This window comes from Chanodichthys erythropterus, chromosome 10, assembly GCF_024489055.1.
Source record: "Chanodichthys erythropterus isolate Z2021 chromosome 10, ASM2448905v1, whole genome shotgun sequence".
Classification (NCBI taxonomy): Eukaryota; Metazoa; Chordata; class Actinopteri; order Cypriniformes; family Xenocyprididae; genus Chanodichthys; species Chanodichthys erythropterus.
The window spans coordinates 55013566-55030282 of record NC_090230.1 but is presented as its reverse complement, the minus strand read 5'-3'; the positions used below and the strand labels follow the sequence as shown (position 1 = coordinate 55030282).

Sequence of the window (16717 nt, the reverse complement as noted above, 5' to 3'; positions counted from 1 at the left end):
TATATATATATATATATTTCCTTGTACTAGATGCAGGATCTTGTGACACTGAAGACTGGAGTAATAATGCTGAAAATTCAGCTTTATATATATATATATATAAGCTGAATGCTTAATGCTTATATAATATAATATAATATAATATAATATAATATAATATAATATAATATAATATAATATAATATAATATAATATAATATAATATAATATAATATAATATAATATAATATAATATAATATAATATAATATAATATATATAAGCTGAATTTTCAGCATTATTACTCCAGTCTTCAGTGTCACAAGATCCTGCATCTAGTGCAAGGAAACAAATGCACTGAAATGCTTTGATAGTAAGTAATTTGCTAATGTGTCTCTTTATACGATTATGCTCTGACAATTTCTCTTACACATCAACATGTTTGACTGACAAGGCTCCATTGAAATAAAACACCCTGTGCACACATGCATAACCTGTATAAATAACTCAGAGTAGTAGAAAGAATGTTGCCACATCATTTAGGGTGGGTAGAAAACGGACAGTGTTTTTAGCATGTCTCTCTTATTTTTGGCTCATACAAATGACAGCCATGCCAAGAAAGAGAAAACCAGACTAGACGAACATGCTATAATTTATGTCTTGAAAACTAAAGTGATGCCTGTCGAAAATAATAATTCAAAAAGGTACAAATGTCTTCTAGTTTGCTTGGTAAATTGCGGAGGAGACAATTGGTTTCTTCCTAAAATAAGATACCAGATGCCAAGCGAGCGGGTTGCTGTTATTAGAGAGAGAGGAGGAATGTGTTTGCTTTTGGGACTGAATACAAAGCTGGAAGTAGCCTCTGTGGACATATGAATACTAGAGAACAGGACTCAAACCCAAACATTGAGATTCGGAGGTGGGATCAGACAACTAGATGGTAAGAGAGGCAACTTCTGGATATTGACAGAGAAGGAAGCAGAACATCGGTGAAGCTAGTTTAAAATGCAATAATCGTTCAGTTTTAGACACGGCTTTTTTCAGAATGAACAGAACAACCATGTTGCAAAAAACTGATGTAGGAAAAGCCTTAAAGGCCCACTGAAGTGTCTTTTATCACAGCATTATTCAATGTGTTGACGTAATTTCAACTGAAACTGGAAGACAGGGCAGGATATATTGAACAGCCCCGCCCCTTTCTTTTTTCAAAATAGCCAATAACGTTTTGTTTATATCACAGCTCTGTTCATCTTTGATTTCCTTCTAATCTCTAATCGTTTCTCCACCTAATCTCCTCTATATCGCTTTAAAATGGCATTCTGTGCAGAATTTAAATGGGTCCAATACATTTTGTGGTCTGCGCCAACTCGTGCATATGATCCGCTCCGTGCTCTCGTGTCTCTGGACCAGAGCAGACTGCTTGCACTGCAACGGTTCATGTGACACTAAGGGCCTTATTTTAATGATCTAAGCGCATGGTCTGAAGTGCACGGCGCAGGTGCACTAATCCACTTTTGCTACTTTGACAATGGAAAAAATGGTCAGCGCGCCCGGCACATGGTCTAAAAGGGTTGTCCCTATTCTCTTAATGAGTAATGAGTGCATTTTGGGTGTAGTGTGCAATAAAACAATCAGAGTCTCATCTCCCATTCCCTTTAAAAGCCAGCTGCGCACGCTCCATGGTGGATTCGCTTTTTACAAGGCAGAATTTGCAAGTGAAAATAGTGAACGCTTCTCTAGTGAGGAAATGGATCTGCTCGTGCGTGAGGTTAAAGCGCGCGAGCAGACCATCTACGGGAAAAGCCGGATTCCACCAAATAATTTTTATCTTCATGCACACAATAATAATCTTTTACATTGTTAATTTTTAATATTTGGCATGTTTGTGTGCTGATGCGATTCTGTGTGTGTAATAAGCACAATGTACGCGGTGTTGTGCACCCGCACATAGGCGCATATTACTAACGTGCTCTTTAAATAATAAAACATATTGTGCCATTGACTTTAGACCAATTTTCTGTTGGTCAATGTGCAGTCTATTTCAGTTGCCTCAAAATAGTAACGCGTTAACAACATGCCTGAACACACCTTGTTTTCAGACCAGCACGCCCATGGGTGTAGGGCGCACGTCAATGTGGCGCAGAATGTGAAGTTATAACTAGCAAAAAACACTTGCGTCGCACCTGACGACAGGACCCTAACATGAACACGAAAACGGACTTCATTTGCGTCAATGGAAAGCATATTTACACTGTCTGAATCGTTCCCTATCCTCTATATAGTGCACTGTGTGCCATTCACCATATAGAAACTAGTAAATGTGTGAACAAATGACCGATTTCAACTGCAGCTTCAGCGTCTGTTTATAGTGTGGGAGGGGGCGGGCATTTGATTGGACATAAGATTTTATGAGAAGCTGAAGTGCGCGGTGATGTCATGAAAATCTGTGATCTATTTTAGCGGAAGTGAGAGAATGAAAGTTTTGAATGCTTATATCTCCTAAATGCAAATTTTGTCATTGTTTTGGAACACACCAGATTATTCATAACCTTAAAGGTGCAATATGTAATATTTTTGCAGTAAAATATCCAAAAACGACTAGGCCAGTGTTGTACATTTTGTTCACTTGAGTACTTACAATAACCCAAATGTTTCCAACTATTTGTAAATCGTGAGAAAATTGCAATTTTAACCAAGGATGTGGGACGTGTGAGGAGTCGCCTGTCAATTGCGTCATACCCACGTTACCCTCGGTTTCCGGTTTTATTTTGTAGAAACCATGGAAACACCAAAGACGCTTTAATATAATACACGTTTTAATAGACAAGGGAACATCTGTTAAAATTTAAGTTAATAAATTAATGTTCAGACAAACAATTAAAAAAAGTTTATTATAGAAAGTTTGTGTGTGTGTGTGTGTGTGTGTGTGTGTGTATAGAACAGAACTAAACTGCTTAAAATGCATTCACATGTATTTTTTTATTTGTTTTTTAATATAGTCAAATAAACGTTAAAATTAAATTACAATATTTAAAAAGTTTTATTATTATAGAAATAGAAGTTCAATATATAAGTAGTAAAAGTATACTGAATTAATATAATTTGATTATAAGTAACCTGCTCTGTCTTTTCTGTCGACATATATATATATATATATATATATATATATATATATGTCGACAGAAAAGACAGAGCAGGTTACTTATGATATTAAACAAACTCCCAGCTTTAAAACTGTGTAGTTTTTTTAAGAAATTCAAACAAAACAAAAAAAAATGTCGTTTTGTGGCTCTTTAATGTGTCGTGACCATGGTCGTGACAGATTGCTGTAGCGCCTCAGCTCAAGAGGCTCGTAAACCGATCATCAGTCCATTTATAGCATCAAATAAACACGAATGAACATGAGAATTAATATTTTAATATTAATTTTTTCAAGTTTAACTCCACCGAGGTTAATATTCTAACTCCTGACTGCTTTGTCGGAAAAAACGGCAGATTACTTTTATGGTGCGTTCAAGTCCTCCTGGGAAGTTCGTATGTACGATGTGGGAAGTCGTGTGTACAACGGTAGGTGCGTTCAATTCACTTTCGTCGGCGTATGATGGCGGTGTGCCTTCACTAAATTAATTACACAAAATAACAACACTTCTGCTTCTAGAAAATTTTGCTTTTGCTAATGTTGCTTTTTATGTTTTTTACTTAATTTATGAAGCTATTGTAAACTTTATTGTTACATATTACATTTTTTATATTGTGATGCTAACGTATTTTTTGCTGGGAATCAGCTTACTTCGTTGTATAGAAAAGCCTGACAATGTCACTGCTAAATACCTGAAGGTATTGTGGTATTTTGCTATGTTTCTGAGTGACACGCCCCCAACTCATACAGATCGGAGCTTAAAGAAAATTACGAGCTTCCCACTGGTATTTACGACATTGTGGTGGCGTTCATGTCAGTTCTGCTCGTAAATACAATCTTTCCGACATGACTTGAACGCACCATTAGTCATTATTTGGGTAGCACACATATTCTGAATGTTTTCGGCAGAATTCAAATGAGCCATTTTAATCTATATTAATCTAGATTAATTCCAACATTACAGTGAGATTAATCTAGATTAAAAAAATTAATCTATGCCCACCACTAATATAGAACTCCCCTCAAACATACCTCTGACAGAGTGACAGATGGGTCGCTGTTAGCAGACATGCATGTCTGCCACTAATTTTCTTCTTGTAAATAATCAAATCAATACATAAATATCTGCATATTTTTTCAAAAGTGACTTGGGAATTTCACGTGTCTTTAACAGTTTATCAGTGAAATTTGTCTTTCACAGTCATTACGAAAGCCCTTCGAAATAAAACTGACAGTCTTAAAAATATAATATACCTCTGTCAGCATGATTTGTAACACTTACTTTTTCATTTATTTTTTTTTAATTCCATTGCATAAGCAAAGGCTGGTCACTCCACATTACCCACAAAAATGTGGATAATGTCAACACCATACTGGCACAAGTGACTGTTTAAGTGTTTTGTCAAGAAACTGTCATAGCGCCAAATGAAGAGCCAATGAGAGAACGTTTAAGTTCTTCTTTTGTACATTTGCACGTGCAATAGAACAAACGAGATTTTTACACAAGACTAAGTATAAACGAATGGTTTTCTGGGTGTATATAGTTTTACTGGTGAAACTAAAACCACGATTTGAAATTCATTCCTATTTCACTGGAACATCCCATTACACAAACTCTCCAAGACAGTTCTTTGTAATTCTTTTTATAATAAATACTGACCTGCTTGCTAAAGCAAGTATGCCTCAAACACAAACTGGCTGCTAAGTGTAAATAGGACATTCCAGACCAAACGTTAAAAGACACTGACAACGACAAGGGTGAGGGGACACACCTTTGCCCCCTGAGAAAACACAATGTGAAGACAGTGATATACAACAGGGCCATTGCAAAGCTCTGCAGAGGTCAAAGGTTTGCCTGCGCAAATCTCAAGCATGCAGTAATCCTCACAGGAAGTACAGCGAAAAACCTAGAGCCAGAAGTGCTTTCTAGATCTGACATACAGAAAAAGGCTCCGTTCCTTGTCTGTGTGAGCCCTGTGTGCACTTTGTGCAGTGAAATTAAATGTTCCTAGTCTTTTTACCAATGGATGTTAGATTTAACGGATCCTCTAAGAGAAAACAAGTTCACTCTTCTAATCAGATACATCTCCATCTCAAGTCCTGTGAGGATTACATCTTCTTTGGTAATAAGAAACTTCAAATAACTCCTTTCTCTTGCCTGATTTGGCAAGACATTAAAGATTGCAGACATTAAAGTGTTAATTCACCCAAAAATGAAAATTCAGTCATTTATTACTCACCCTCATGTCGTTTCTCACCCGTAAGACCATTGTTCACCTACACAAATTTATATTTTTGATAAAATCCGATGGCTCAGTGAGGCCTGCATTGCCAGCAAGATCATTTCCTTTTTCAATGCCCAAAGAATACTTTTTGTGTAGTAGCTTTATTTGCTTTCTGGGCACTGAAAAAGGAAATGATCTTGCTGTCAATGGAGGCCTTACTGAGCCATCGGATTTTATCAAAAATATCTTAATTTGTGTTCTGAAGATGAATGAAGGTCTTACGGGTGTGGAACAACATGAGGGTTAGTAATAAATGACATAATTTTCATTTTTGGAGATGAAGTCCCTTTAAGGAGATGGAGTTAAAAAGGCAGTTTTGGGGGTAGTAATGCAAGTTACATAATCATATTACTTTTTTCATGTAACTAGTAACGTAATACAAAATAAACTAGTAAAGTAAACAAAATATCAGTTACTTGTTCAAATAAGTAAAGCAAGTAACTTTGTTTTGCCACTGACACCTCTCCTGTCCCTATGTTGATACAAATCGTGAGTAAGTGCAGAGGCAGATCCAGTATTACTCAGAATATTCTGCTAACTTGCAATAATTAAATGTTAAATTAATCAAATATACTTTTTGTATTTAAATCTCACTTTATTAATTTACTTTGGGTATGCTTTTTTTTTTTACTTTTTTTTTTTAGGTGTTTTAGGCAAATTATAAAGGAATGCTAAAGGCTTAACTAATGTCTTTGCTGCTGAACTTAATTAGTTACTTTTTAGGAAGTAAAGCAATACTGTAATGAATCACTTTTAAAAGCAACTTTCCCCAACACTGGAAACAGGACAAAAATTAAAAAAAAAAATAATAATAATAGAGAGACACATTTCTATGGTTATGATAAATATTAGAAAGGAATGTTGTCAGACCACAGAAAGACTTGACTTTGCAAACAAGAGAATATTAGAAACTAGACTTAACTAAAATGTATTGTAATAACTTGACCCAGAAATGTCTTAATAACTCACACTGTTCCTTCAAATGAACTTGAGAGTTCTATTACTTTTGCAACAATCATACCAGTAAATGAGTGAATCGCACAAAAATGTGTTCAGGTCATATTTCACTGCAAAGAAAAGAGAAAATATATTTTGCATAATGAAAATAAAGCATTTTTTTAAACCATAAATTTTTGCATTGTGATTATTTATATTTTATTAGATTATTTATTTTAATATTAAGCAATTATTCGTTCTTTCCACCACATTTTCATTATCACAAAGAATGTAACTGACATTCTCAATAATCACTGATTCAATAAATGTAATCCAAATATCTTAATATTTTAAAGCACTATGAATTGAACAGTATAAAATCATTAAATACTACCATGATGTACAAATACCTAAATTTATTATTAATTCATTAATGTCTTGTAATTTTAAGCTAAATATATATTTTTTCTCTCTCTCTTTTGATTTTGGGGTGAAATATGGCATGGTTATGTTCATGTTTAGATTAAAAAAGAAAATAAGAAAATATTACTTTAATGATCATTTTGAAATTTTTAGGGAACAACTTAAATCTTGTCTGCTTCTCACACAAAGGTATTCTATGGCTTCAAAAGAAAAAGGAAAATATAATGCACAAGTCATATGGACCATTTCATTGGGGCTTTTTCCATTTTTTTTTCCATTGACAGCCCCTGGTCCCTGCTGCTTTCATTGGGGATATTTAAACTTGGTCATTTTGTGTGTTTTTACTAATCAAAAACAGCTATGGGAAACCCAAGTAAACAGCAGTCCAATCAACACTATGAAATGATGTAAATGGGCCCATTTTTAGAACATTCTGCAAAAACTATCCTTTTGTAATCCAAACATTACACAGATTTGGAACAATATGGGGTTGAGTAAATGATTACCAAATGATGACTGAAAAAAGTTTAATTTCTCACTTTAAAATGCTCACAAAAGGTAAGCAATCAACTAGGCACGTCCCCAAAAAAAAAATTGACTACATAACAGCTAGCATAGCCAAACGTTTAATGTTATCCACACACTCACTCACAGCCAACATTCAGACTTTCAAAACACACATAAACACAGCAGCATCAGATTATATATATGTTTGTAATATACGTGTGTAATATACGTGTGTGTATATATATATATATTATTTTATTTTTTTTAGAGCAAAGCCTGATGTACAAAAACAAACCTCCAAAACTGAACAATTCAGTTGTTTGTAAGACCACAGTACATGCTGACTTGATTTTGGGAGAGGTTGAAATGCTTTCATTACACCATGAGTGAGAAATAAATTACACTTTCACTGTTAAAACAGTACAAAATGTGACATTTTAAAGAATAATTTTACAGAGCTTTTTCAAATTCTGTCAATAAAAAGACAAACAGCTGTGATTTTTGAGGCACAGACACTCACCCTCAGTGACATTCTCTTCTTTCTTCACACTATCTTCTTTTCGCTGTTTGATTGCGAGCAATTCTTTCTTCAGCTGGCGAGCTTCTTTTCGCAATTCATCACTGTGGAAAGACATTCGACCGAGAGCTGGAATTAATTTCCATTCTTGGAAGGAACACTTTCCCAATAAGTCTTGCAAAATGCAGAAGGGAAAAACATGTTACGGAAGGAAAAACATGTAGCACAATTTTTGTATGCATAGCAAATGAAGATATTTTCCTGCTATCCGAGATAAATCATCCAAATAATAAATGTTTTAACAAGTTGGCGTGACATTTAAACGTACCAAATCTTAAATATACTCAAAAGACTTAATGTTCAAGAACAAATTGAAATTTAAAAATGCTTTGAATCTACGACAAAAAGCCCTAGAATGTAGCAAAATGTTTAAAATATGAGCAACTATTCGTCTGGTGTGTACAATTAGCAAAAGAGCAACAATCTCATGAACTTCAATGAATTTTTTCTAATATTATTCAACTGATAATATTACCTGTTTATTTCTTGGAAACACACATATGACAGCAAAGCACTGAGCTTGAGTTGAGATGCAGACAAAATTTACCTTTATTAACAACAGTAACATAAAAATCTAATTTTATAGGGATTTTTTTTTTTTCGTCATCATATTAAAAATAACATTTAAATTGGATAATATTTAGAGCTTAAGTGCTGGAAAAAGTGTGAAGCATTTGAAAGTCCTTGAAAAAAAGTGCTTGAATTTCACTCTCAAAAGACTGCAAGAGGCCTGAAAAAAATTATGTAAAATCATTCAGCTATTTCTGCCACAATACCATGGATACAGTTAGGCCCAATCAGTTAGGCCCAATCCCACTTCTATTTTATACCCCTTCGCCTACCCCTTGAAACAGAGTGGCAAGGTGTAGGGGTGAAAATATTCCCCTTAGAAATGAGACACCACTACTACACCATTACACACGTCATCATACCAAGTTTCTTTCAGTGTCCTGTAACATTTATCCAGTATGAACAGCAATGAATTGCGCATATCAACAGAAATCAGGCGGGAGCAAGTTTAACAGACTACTCACTCCCAACATTGTTTTGCGCTGTATTTTGGACGATGCTCGGTTTCAGTTCGAAAACGTATGAGCCTTCGAATTTCCCAAGACTGGTGAAGCCGCTTTTCCATCGGGCCAAGCTGTTTGTTTAACCATTCCATTCCGTGCCAAGCCGGCCGGTACGGATATGGTTTCATTTTCTACTGTGGCGCTGCTCTTTGCAAAGTAATACAAACAAGTCAGTTGTTGCCTTGGTAACGCAAGAGTTTACATACGATATGAGAGGTAAATAGCGACTGCGCTATGAAGGATATTTCTTTTAACTGTATTATACATTTGTGTTCACATTCATATAGCGTATTCAGCAAGCTACGGAGAAACTGGCAGCCAGGTAACACATAAGTGATCAATCCTGAGTGGAAATATCACTACCATGATCACTACACGCATTCTAGCAGCACAGTAGTCTGTGTATGCAGGGAAATTTCTCATACCCCTTTGTTCAAAGTGTGGTCCCGAAAAATCTTCGTTTGAAGGGCCATCTGGCCCTTCCCCTTACCCCTACCACTCCAGCCAAAAGAGAATTGAGACACCCCTACCCCTTCACGTGACCGCCCGGGGAAAGCGTAAGGGGTAGAAATGGGATTAGGCCTTAGTCTTACTACATTAAATCCATGGGAAATGTTGTTAATTGGTGGACTGAAAAGCCTTCTATAACTTGTTCATTCATGGCACAATGTTTCTCCTGCGCTGAAGTTGAATGCTTCTCATTAGATCTTGCAGCGATGTTATTAATACTGCAGCGGATTCAAATGCTTTCTCACTGGATCTCACAGTGCTGTGTAGTAACGTTTTCACATGATCGAGATCGGTTAGTAAACCTGTTCTTAGCTTGAGCTGCGCTGTCTAATATTGGTCCAAACTGATAAACTGTCCACGCTGCGCATCTCGAACAAGAAGCGTGGTTTCTTTCCATTTTCCTTTTGTTTGGCATTTGATGTTTTTCATTTGTAGCAGAAATGGTGGCTCGTCAGCTAGGCGCACCAGTGCAACCTCTAACAAAGTTTAGTCGCACTGGCAAGAAATAAAGTCACAAAACGCGACCATTTTGTCATGGTTTAGAGCCCTGAAATGTGTGCAAAAACTTCCACAAGTCTTTCTTTAAGTTTTGAGTTGGCATGCTGTCACAAATACAATCAAGTTTCTGTATCCATGAGATTTTGCAAGAGCGAATTTCAGAATTGTAACTATAGTCAAGAAGGAAAAAACTGGTCTTCATTCTTTTGAAATGGTTGATATAAAAATACAATCACCAGAACAGAATACAGAATATGAACATCTCCTTAGCTCTGGGGTTTCCAAATGATTAAGCTTCTCATTCCACAATTAACAAGGGGATTGGGTGTGTTCACATAAAACTAACAATTATCTTAGGCATAGTGTTCCAACATGTGTCAGAAACAAATATGTGCATTAGAAGTATAAAAATCTCTAATAAATCGTGTGGCGCCTTGTTAGATCAAGAGTTCAGCATGGTGTCAAGACAGTCCAGGGTTCTGGCACCTCAAGAAGGGATGTTGTGGCTGAACCGATACACCTCAACTCCAGAGAACTCCAACAGTGAGCTCTTATTATGGTCTTTAGCATGGCTGTGAACCTAATCTGTGCTCTCAAATTGACAACAGAAAGCTACAGCATTACAGTAGCAAGTCCGCTTGAAAATGGGGAATATCACTTCATGTAGACTCCAGATCCGTTCAGAATTAGCATGAAAGCAATTTGGCTCAATTTGTAGAAGTAAGCTGCTGTTGATGATCATCCAATTAATCTGGTGGAACTGAACTATGGTTCAAAAGTTCAACCTCAAGACTGCACACAATGTGCTACTTTGAACAGGAGTAAGTGCTAATGAGATATGAAGTGGTGGGGAAGACAGTCAGTGAATGATGACTTTTTGATGTCACAGCATAAAACATCTTTTATGTTGAGTAACTTGAGTAGTTGATCAAACTATTTCTTTAAAAAAATCTTGGCATACGTATTAAATATAAGATTGCACACCACACAGGGGCAATCAATGAACTAAAATTTGTCATTGAGCAAAGCACTATACCTCTAGTTGCTCCATGAGGATCGAAGGTTTGAATCCAAAAATGGAGAAACTACTACTACATCCTGCTGTCTCATGCTCCATGGTAGCTTACAGGGGGGAAAAAAACAAAAACATTGTCACTACTGTCCAACCAAGCATGTGGTTATCAAATTTGTTTGAACTGGTCTTACATCTGAGGTAATTTAACCCCCCAAAAAATTGCTCTTGCAGCCAGTGCTCTTGTTCAAACAATAGATGCAGATGTCACAGGACAGCTGATAAGGACAGGCCCAGGCAGACACACACTTCCAAGGTGTGAGGTCCTCGTAGATAAACTACTAAGCTCGACTCAATGAGAGGAAGTTGCTTCCATGTACAAACACTGCCCCCACCCACAGCTGCCTTCTAGAGAACCGAATCTTCTGGCAGCTCCCAAGACGGCATCTTCTATTGGGGTATAATAATATTTTCATAGGACTTGACAGCTAGGTTTTGATGCCAGATTCTTACATGGCTACAAAGCACAGGTAAGCTGCAGAGCCTGGGCCTCCAGCCCAGAAACACGTGAGCCATTCAAACCCGTAACAATGACTGCCTTTGTTCCATCCATCTGCTCCTCTCAGCTGACAAACATTCTCTCTGGCAGCTCTCTTCTGTTACTTCTGTTGAACCTCGGGTCCCCAATCTCCAGGTTCCTAATTTCTAGGTTCTCAAAGAACAAGCACATGGCATTGTGGACGTTTTAAAGGTTGACCTTGTAGAGGACCTCTTCTAGTGTCCGGGAGCTCAGGTAAAAGGCAACCCCATAGACAGTGGTATTCGTTTGTTCTCCTCTTTAGGTCCCCAATCCTGAAAAAAACATACTATATAGTATAGTGCTACTGTGGATTCACAAAGGCTGCAATTCAACTAAATAAATATATGCCCTGCATGTTTCATATATCTCAGAGTTGCTATATTTCTCAGCATCTCAGAGCGGCTCCATTCACAGTAAATGCTGCTCCACATGAGCTGTTATCATTTACATGAGTGGAGCGTCTCAAACTCCATCTCTGAATATGCTGTGAGTTTGGGTTGTTTATAACGTTCATATGGATCACAAGGTAAATCATTTTTTAACTTATGCCAATACAGGAGAATACATCAATATCTTTGAAATATGTGAACGGTTCATCACAATTTCAAAATAAAAGTTTAATCTCCAAGTTGAGTTTGCATGTTTTGATGTCCACATATTCTTGTTCAAGAAATTACATTGGCTGTACCTTTAGCGGAGGCACTCAACAGCGTTCCACTGCTGGAGATCTTGATAGCCAGATTATTACAAAGCCCTCGGACTTGGTTAAAGCTGACATTCTCATTTCCTGCACATGTTTTGTTAGTTCATAGAAGGACCATTAAGGTGACAGAGAGTTAGAGTACAGGTCAGGTCATCTAAGTTGGTTCAGGTGCTTAACAGTTAACTAAAATTAAACCTGGCTATGGTGGAGGGCAACTGATTTTGGTCTCTCACACAAAGCTCTCATATGGCTTCACAAGATCTGGAATATAGTGCACAACTCTGATCACAATTATGGTGTTTTATGGTGGGTATTTTTTTTCCTTTTTGAAGCTCTGGTAACTTGCATGACTAGTCAATTAATTTTACCACATGTGCTGGTTATGTCCTGACTAGTCATGTATAGGCTTCAGAACGAGGACTAAAAATTAATAGTTGCCCTACTGCTCAAATGTGCTTTAATTGTACAGAAAGGAAAATTCACTTTAGCATTTCGGAAAGAAAAGATGTGAAGATTCAACAAGGATAAAGAGTTATCTATTAGAGGTCTACATTGACCCTTGGTCGGAAATGAGCAAGCCTTATGGGGAAACACCTCCAACTAAGTGATAATTTTGCTTGCCTGGACATGCTACCATTTACTAAACAAGAGAAGCATATCCTAGGCAACAGCAACACAATGGGCCCCTCAGCCAGAATGCCAGTGGAGAAAGCTGAGAAAAATGCAAAGAGAGTGGAACACCTGCTAATTTACTCCCCAGGGCTCAACAAATTCCTCAGAATCTCTTTTTGTTCTTCAGGTGGAGTCCATATCCACCACATTCATTTAATAAGCAAAGTGACCATATTTGTGATGATATCACATTAGATGTTTTATTATTCAGGTAGACATTAATTTTAGCTAACTGTCTCAGAAAGATAATTTTAAAAACTGTAGCTCTGCCATGATAGTAGAAAACAGTGTGTTGTGAAATAGAGCTTGCAAAGCTAAAAGCGTTTGCATTCATGTAATTGTGTAGAGTATGTTTTGAACCTAACTCACTAACTGAACGTATACTCAAGAAAACTAGCAGGCAAACAATGAAAATTCTTCTGTGCATCAAGTAAATGTCCTCAACCAACAAGTACAAAAAAAAAGGAAAATCAAGTAGTGTCAATGTACTAAATCAAGTAAAAAAAAAAAAAAAAAAAAACACAAAACAACAGCCAAACAATCTGCCCAAAGCAATTTGTATAAACAAAGAAAGTGTGATCCTGACATTTAGAAAATTAGGCAATTTGACTGAAATAGCACAGCTATTAATAATAGCTGTGCTATTTTGCTGAAGTGTGATGGGCTGTTTAAAATAGCAGAGCTGTGAGATATGCCCTTGTTAGACAGCAGACCAAGATAAAAAGGTATTTGTTAACTCAAGAAAAGAAAAGAACAGTGTGATAAAGTGTCCTTGTGATAAAAGGAGGAGGGGATGAGAGTTTATTAACGAGTGAGCTCTTTGAAGAGGAGCCAAAGTGTGCCCACTGTCTTGCAGCCTCATCAGCCAGAGGGCACAGACATCCCCCCCTCAGCCAGCACAATGACAGCCATTCACCAAACCCTCTCAGCCCGCCAGCAGGGAAGAGACCGTCATTTCACAAATCAGACGGGAGAGAGGGTTTGGTGATGAAGTGCTGGACGAGACGACGCACACATTTAAAGTCTGAGGAGTGGAGGAAAGACTTTGTCGTCACTCACGGCTCTCCAGACCAGCCAGCGATTGTCGCTCATTCAGACAATTCAAATAAGCGAAACCCGGGGAGCTCTGGATGATTTACTTTTCATAAAGAAAGCACACAAAGTGACTGGCCACCGACCAATCTTTCTCATGAATCGAGACTTCAACATTTAACCCTCGCCCCTCCACCAGCCTGCCGTCGCAGCCCAAAAACTTCTTGTGAGAGGGTCGTTTTTGATCTGTTTTTCTAAAACGGATGCAGAGTGGCTCCTCACGCTTTGAAGGAGTGGAAATACTGTTCCTCAAGCTCCACTCTCTACTGACTTTGACTTTTACGCACGGTTCAGAGTTTTATAATCAAGCAGTATAATCTCAGTGTTGCGAAGAGAGGGCAAACGTTTTCAAGGTCTTGAAGCAGATTGTTAAAGCAGAGGGGGTGTATAATAATCATACGATATCACATTTCAAGGAGGATATTTAAGAATATTAGTTTTCCAGGTCTCCCTCTGACTCAAATGTAAAGTCTACCTACGGTTTTAGAAAGGAGACTGAATAATTGAAGAATGGAGTTCCATAATAAATATTAATGATGGAGTTGATGAGTCAAGTGGTGGCCAAACACATGACATAAGCGGCAGAGTGCAGAAATTGTAACCATAACACAGAGACTGCGTATATACTGCATCCTACAACCACTACGTTTGCTCACAAATTAACAAATTTTACCACAACTAAAGCTCCAAACTGCAAGAATGTGTGTATCATCACAAGTAAAGCTAGCAAATGTTGAAATTATAATTCATTAGTGAAATTATAGTTCATTAGTAAGCATTTGGGATTCTAAAACACTTAATTAATGGAGAAAAGACAGAACTCTATGGCCGGTTTCATAGACAGGGTTTAGCCTAAACCAGGATTAGGCCTTAGTCCAATTAGAGCATTTAAATCCTTTTTATAAACGTTCACAAGAAAAAAACATTACTGGTGTGCATATTGAAACAAAATAACGGCAGTGACATTTTACGATATGTCAGTGCAAGTTACTTTCAGTTAAAACAGCTCAAACATGCATTTTAGTCTAGGACTAGCTTAAGACTTCTCTGTGAAACCGGGGGAATATTCTATATTCTCCTACTGGACACATACTTTCTAATAAAATGTCTCTAAATGCCATAAGATGTTAAAACAAACAAACAAACAAAAAATCTATTTTTTCAGGTGCAACATTTTTTCTAATCCAAAGCGTAGGCAAACAGAAAATGAATAAAACATTCTACTCAAAAATTGTAAATGTGCCACTCTAAGTGTTAAGATCAGACTGAAATAATCAGAAAAATTGTTAAAATATTGCAGATTCCTTGGGATTCTTCAAAAGGAACTGCAAAGCGGCAGGTACTACACACTAAAAGTGTACGAGATCTGGTTAACTTTCCAACGTATTTTTCCTGCTTGTTACCTCAGCATATCTAGCCAAAATTTCTGAGCTAACTGATGCGCAAATATGTACGGTAATGCGTTTATATATTTGTATTATTGTAATTGTGCATAGATATATACACTAGATGTCTCCTCTGCTACGGCAGTTCATTGGAATGAATGCGTCAATAGAGCCGCCATCTTGGAACAGGGGAGCCCCTCCTCTTTAATGCATCAGCGTCAATGTAGGCAAAGGTCTAACGGAAATAAAATCACCATAAATCGCCATGAATGCGATTTTCTAGGGGTTTTTTTGGTTCGTTCCAACGGTCAGACATGTATTTATCATTGAGTCCAGAGAAAATGTAAGGTTTTGATATTAAGATAATCTACTTTTTAAAAATATAATGCATAGTGCTAGTAGGCCTAAGTTTATTAGTCACATTCTTCTACTTGAGTAAACTTCGAAGTATCGCTACTTACATATACTTATTAAAGAACAAAACAGAAAAACAACACGAAAATCACCACAGTGGTACTTGGGGAGATCTAGAACAAGAATCAGGTGGAGTTTGTAGAAAACAATTTGATTTCATATTTTTATGAATTTTTAAAATATGTCTGTATAGCGAGGTAGTCTATGACTTTGACATATAATTATTAAAGAATAAAACAGTAAAACAACATGATAGTCACCAGAGTGGTACTTAATTGGGAACATGTGTAACAAGAATTAGGTGAAGTTTGCAGTAAACAGTTTCATTTTATTTATTTTTTTATGAATTTGAAAAATATTTCTACCGACACTTAACACCTACCATGCAACCTCATGTAGAGGCCAATACATTTTAAGCATAGATGGCGTGACCGCATACAGGTCGCGGAGCAGGCGTGGCAGGTCGACTGGCAGGTCGCAGGGCAGGCGGGTGTAGCCGTGGCAGGTCGAGTGACTGCCACTAGTGGTGATGGGTCAAGTGATGGTCTCAGTGGCAGCTTCCCCTGCAACGCAAAGATTTTACCCCTACTGCGGTTTTCCTAACTGTCAAAGACTAATGGGTAACTAGCATGGATTAGCTGCGGTCGTTAACCAAGGACTGAAACAAACCAACGTAACCAGAAATATAATTTCGTAACATTCAATATCATAAAACACATTCTCACTTGTAAAATGTAATTCCTTGCTGTCTGGTTTTTAGATTTCTTTCGTTTGAACATCCATACGTTGCACAAAAGTCTGCCATCGTCCAGGAATTCAAAGTACAGGCGGAGATAGCAGCGTTACCTAGCTACTTTCTATGACAAGACCCCTGTTCCAAGATGGTGGCAGTTTTGACGCATGCTTAGAACCCCAAGGCAACATCTAGTGTAT

The 16717-nt window shown here is 37.1% G+C and overlaps 1 protein-coding gene across 1 annotated transcript in view; it reads right to left on the bottom strand.

The window, feature by feature from the left end:
- cwc27 (CWC27 spliceosome associated cyclophilin) overlaps positions 1-16717 on the bottom strand; it is a 51144-nt gene that overhangs the window by 16494 nt on the left and 17933 nt on the right. Inside the window, exon 11 of the mRNA XM_067395680.1 lies at positions 7789-7889. Coding sequence (XP_067251781.1) covers positions 7789-7889 — 101 coding nt within the window. The remainder of the gene's footprint in view (positions 1-7788; positions 7890-16717) is intronic.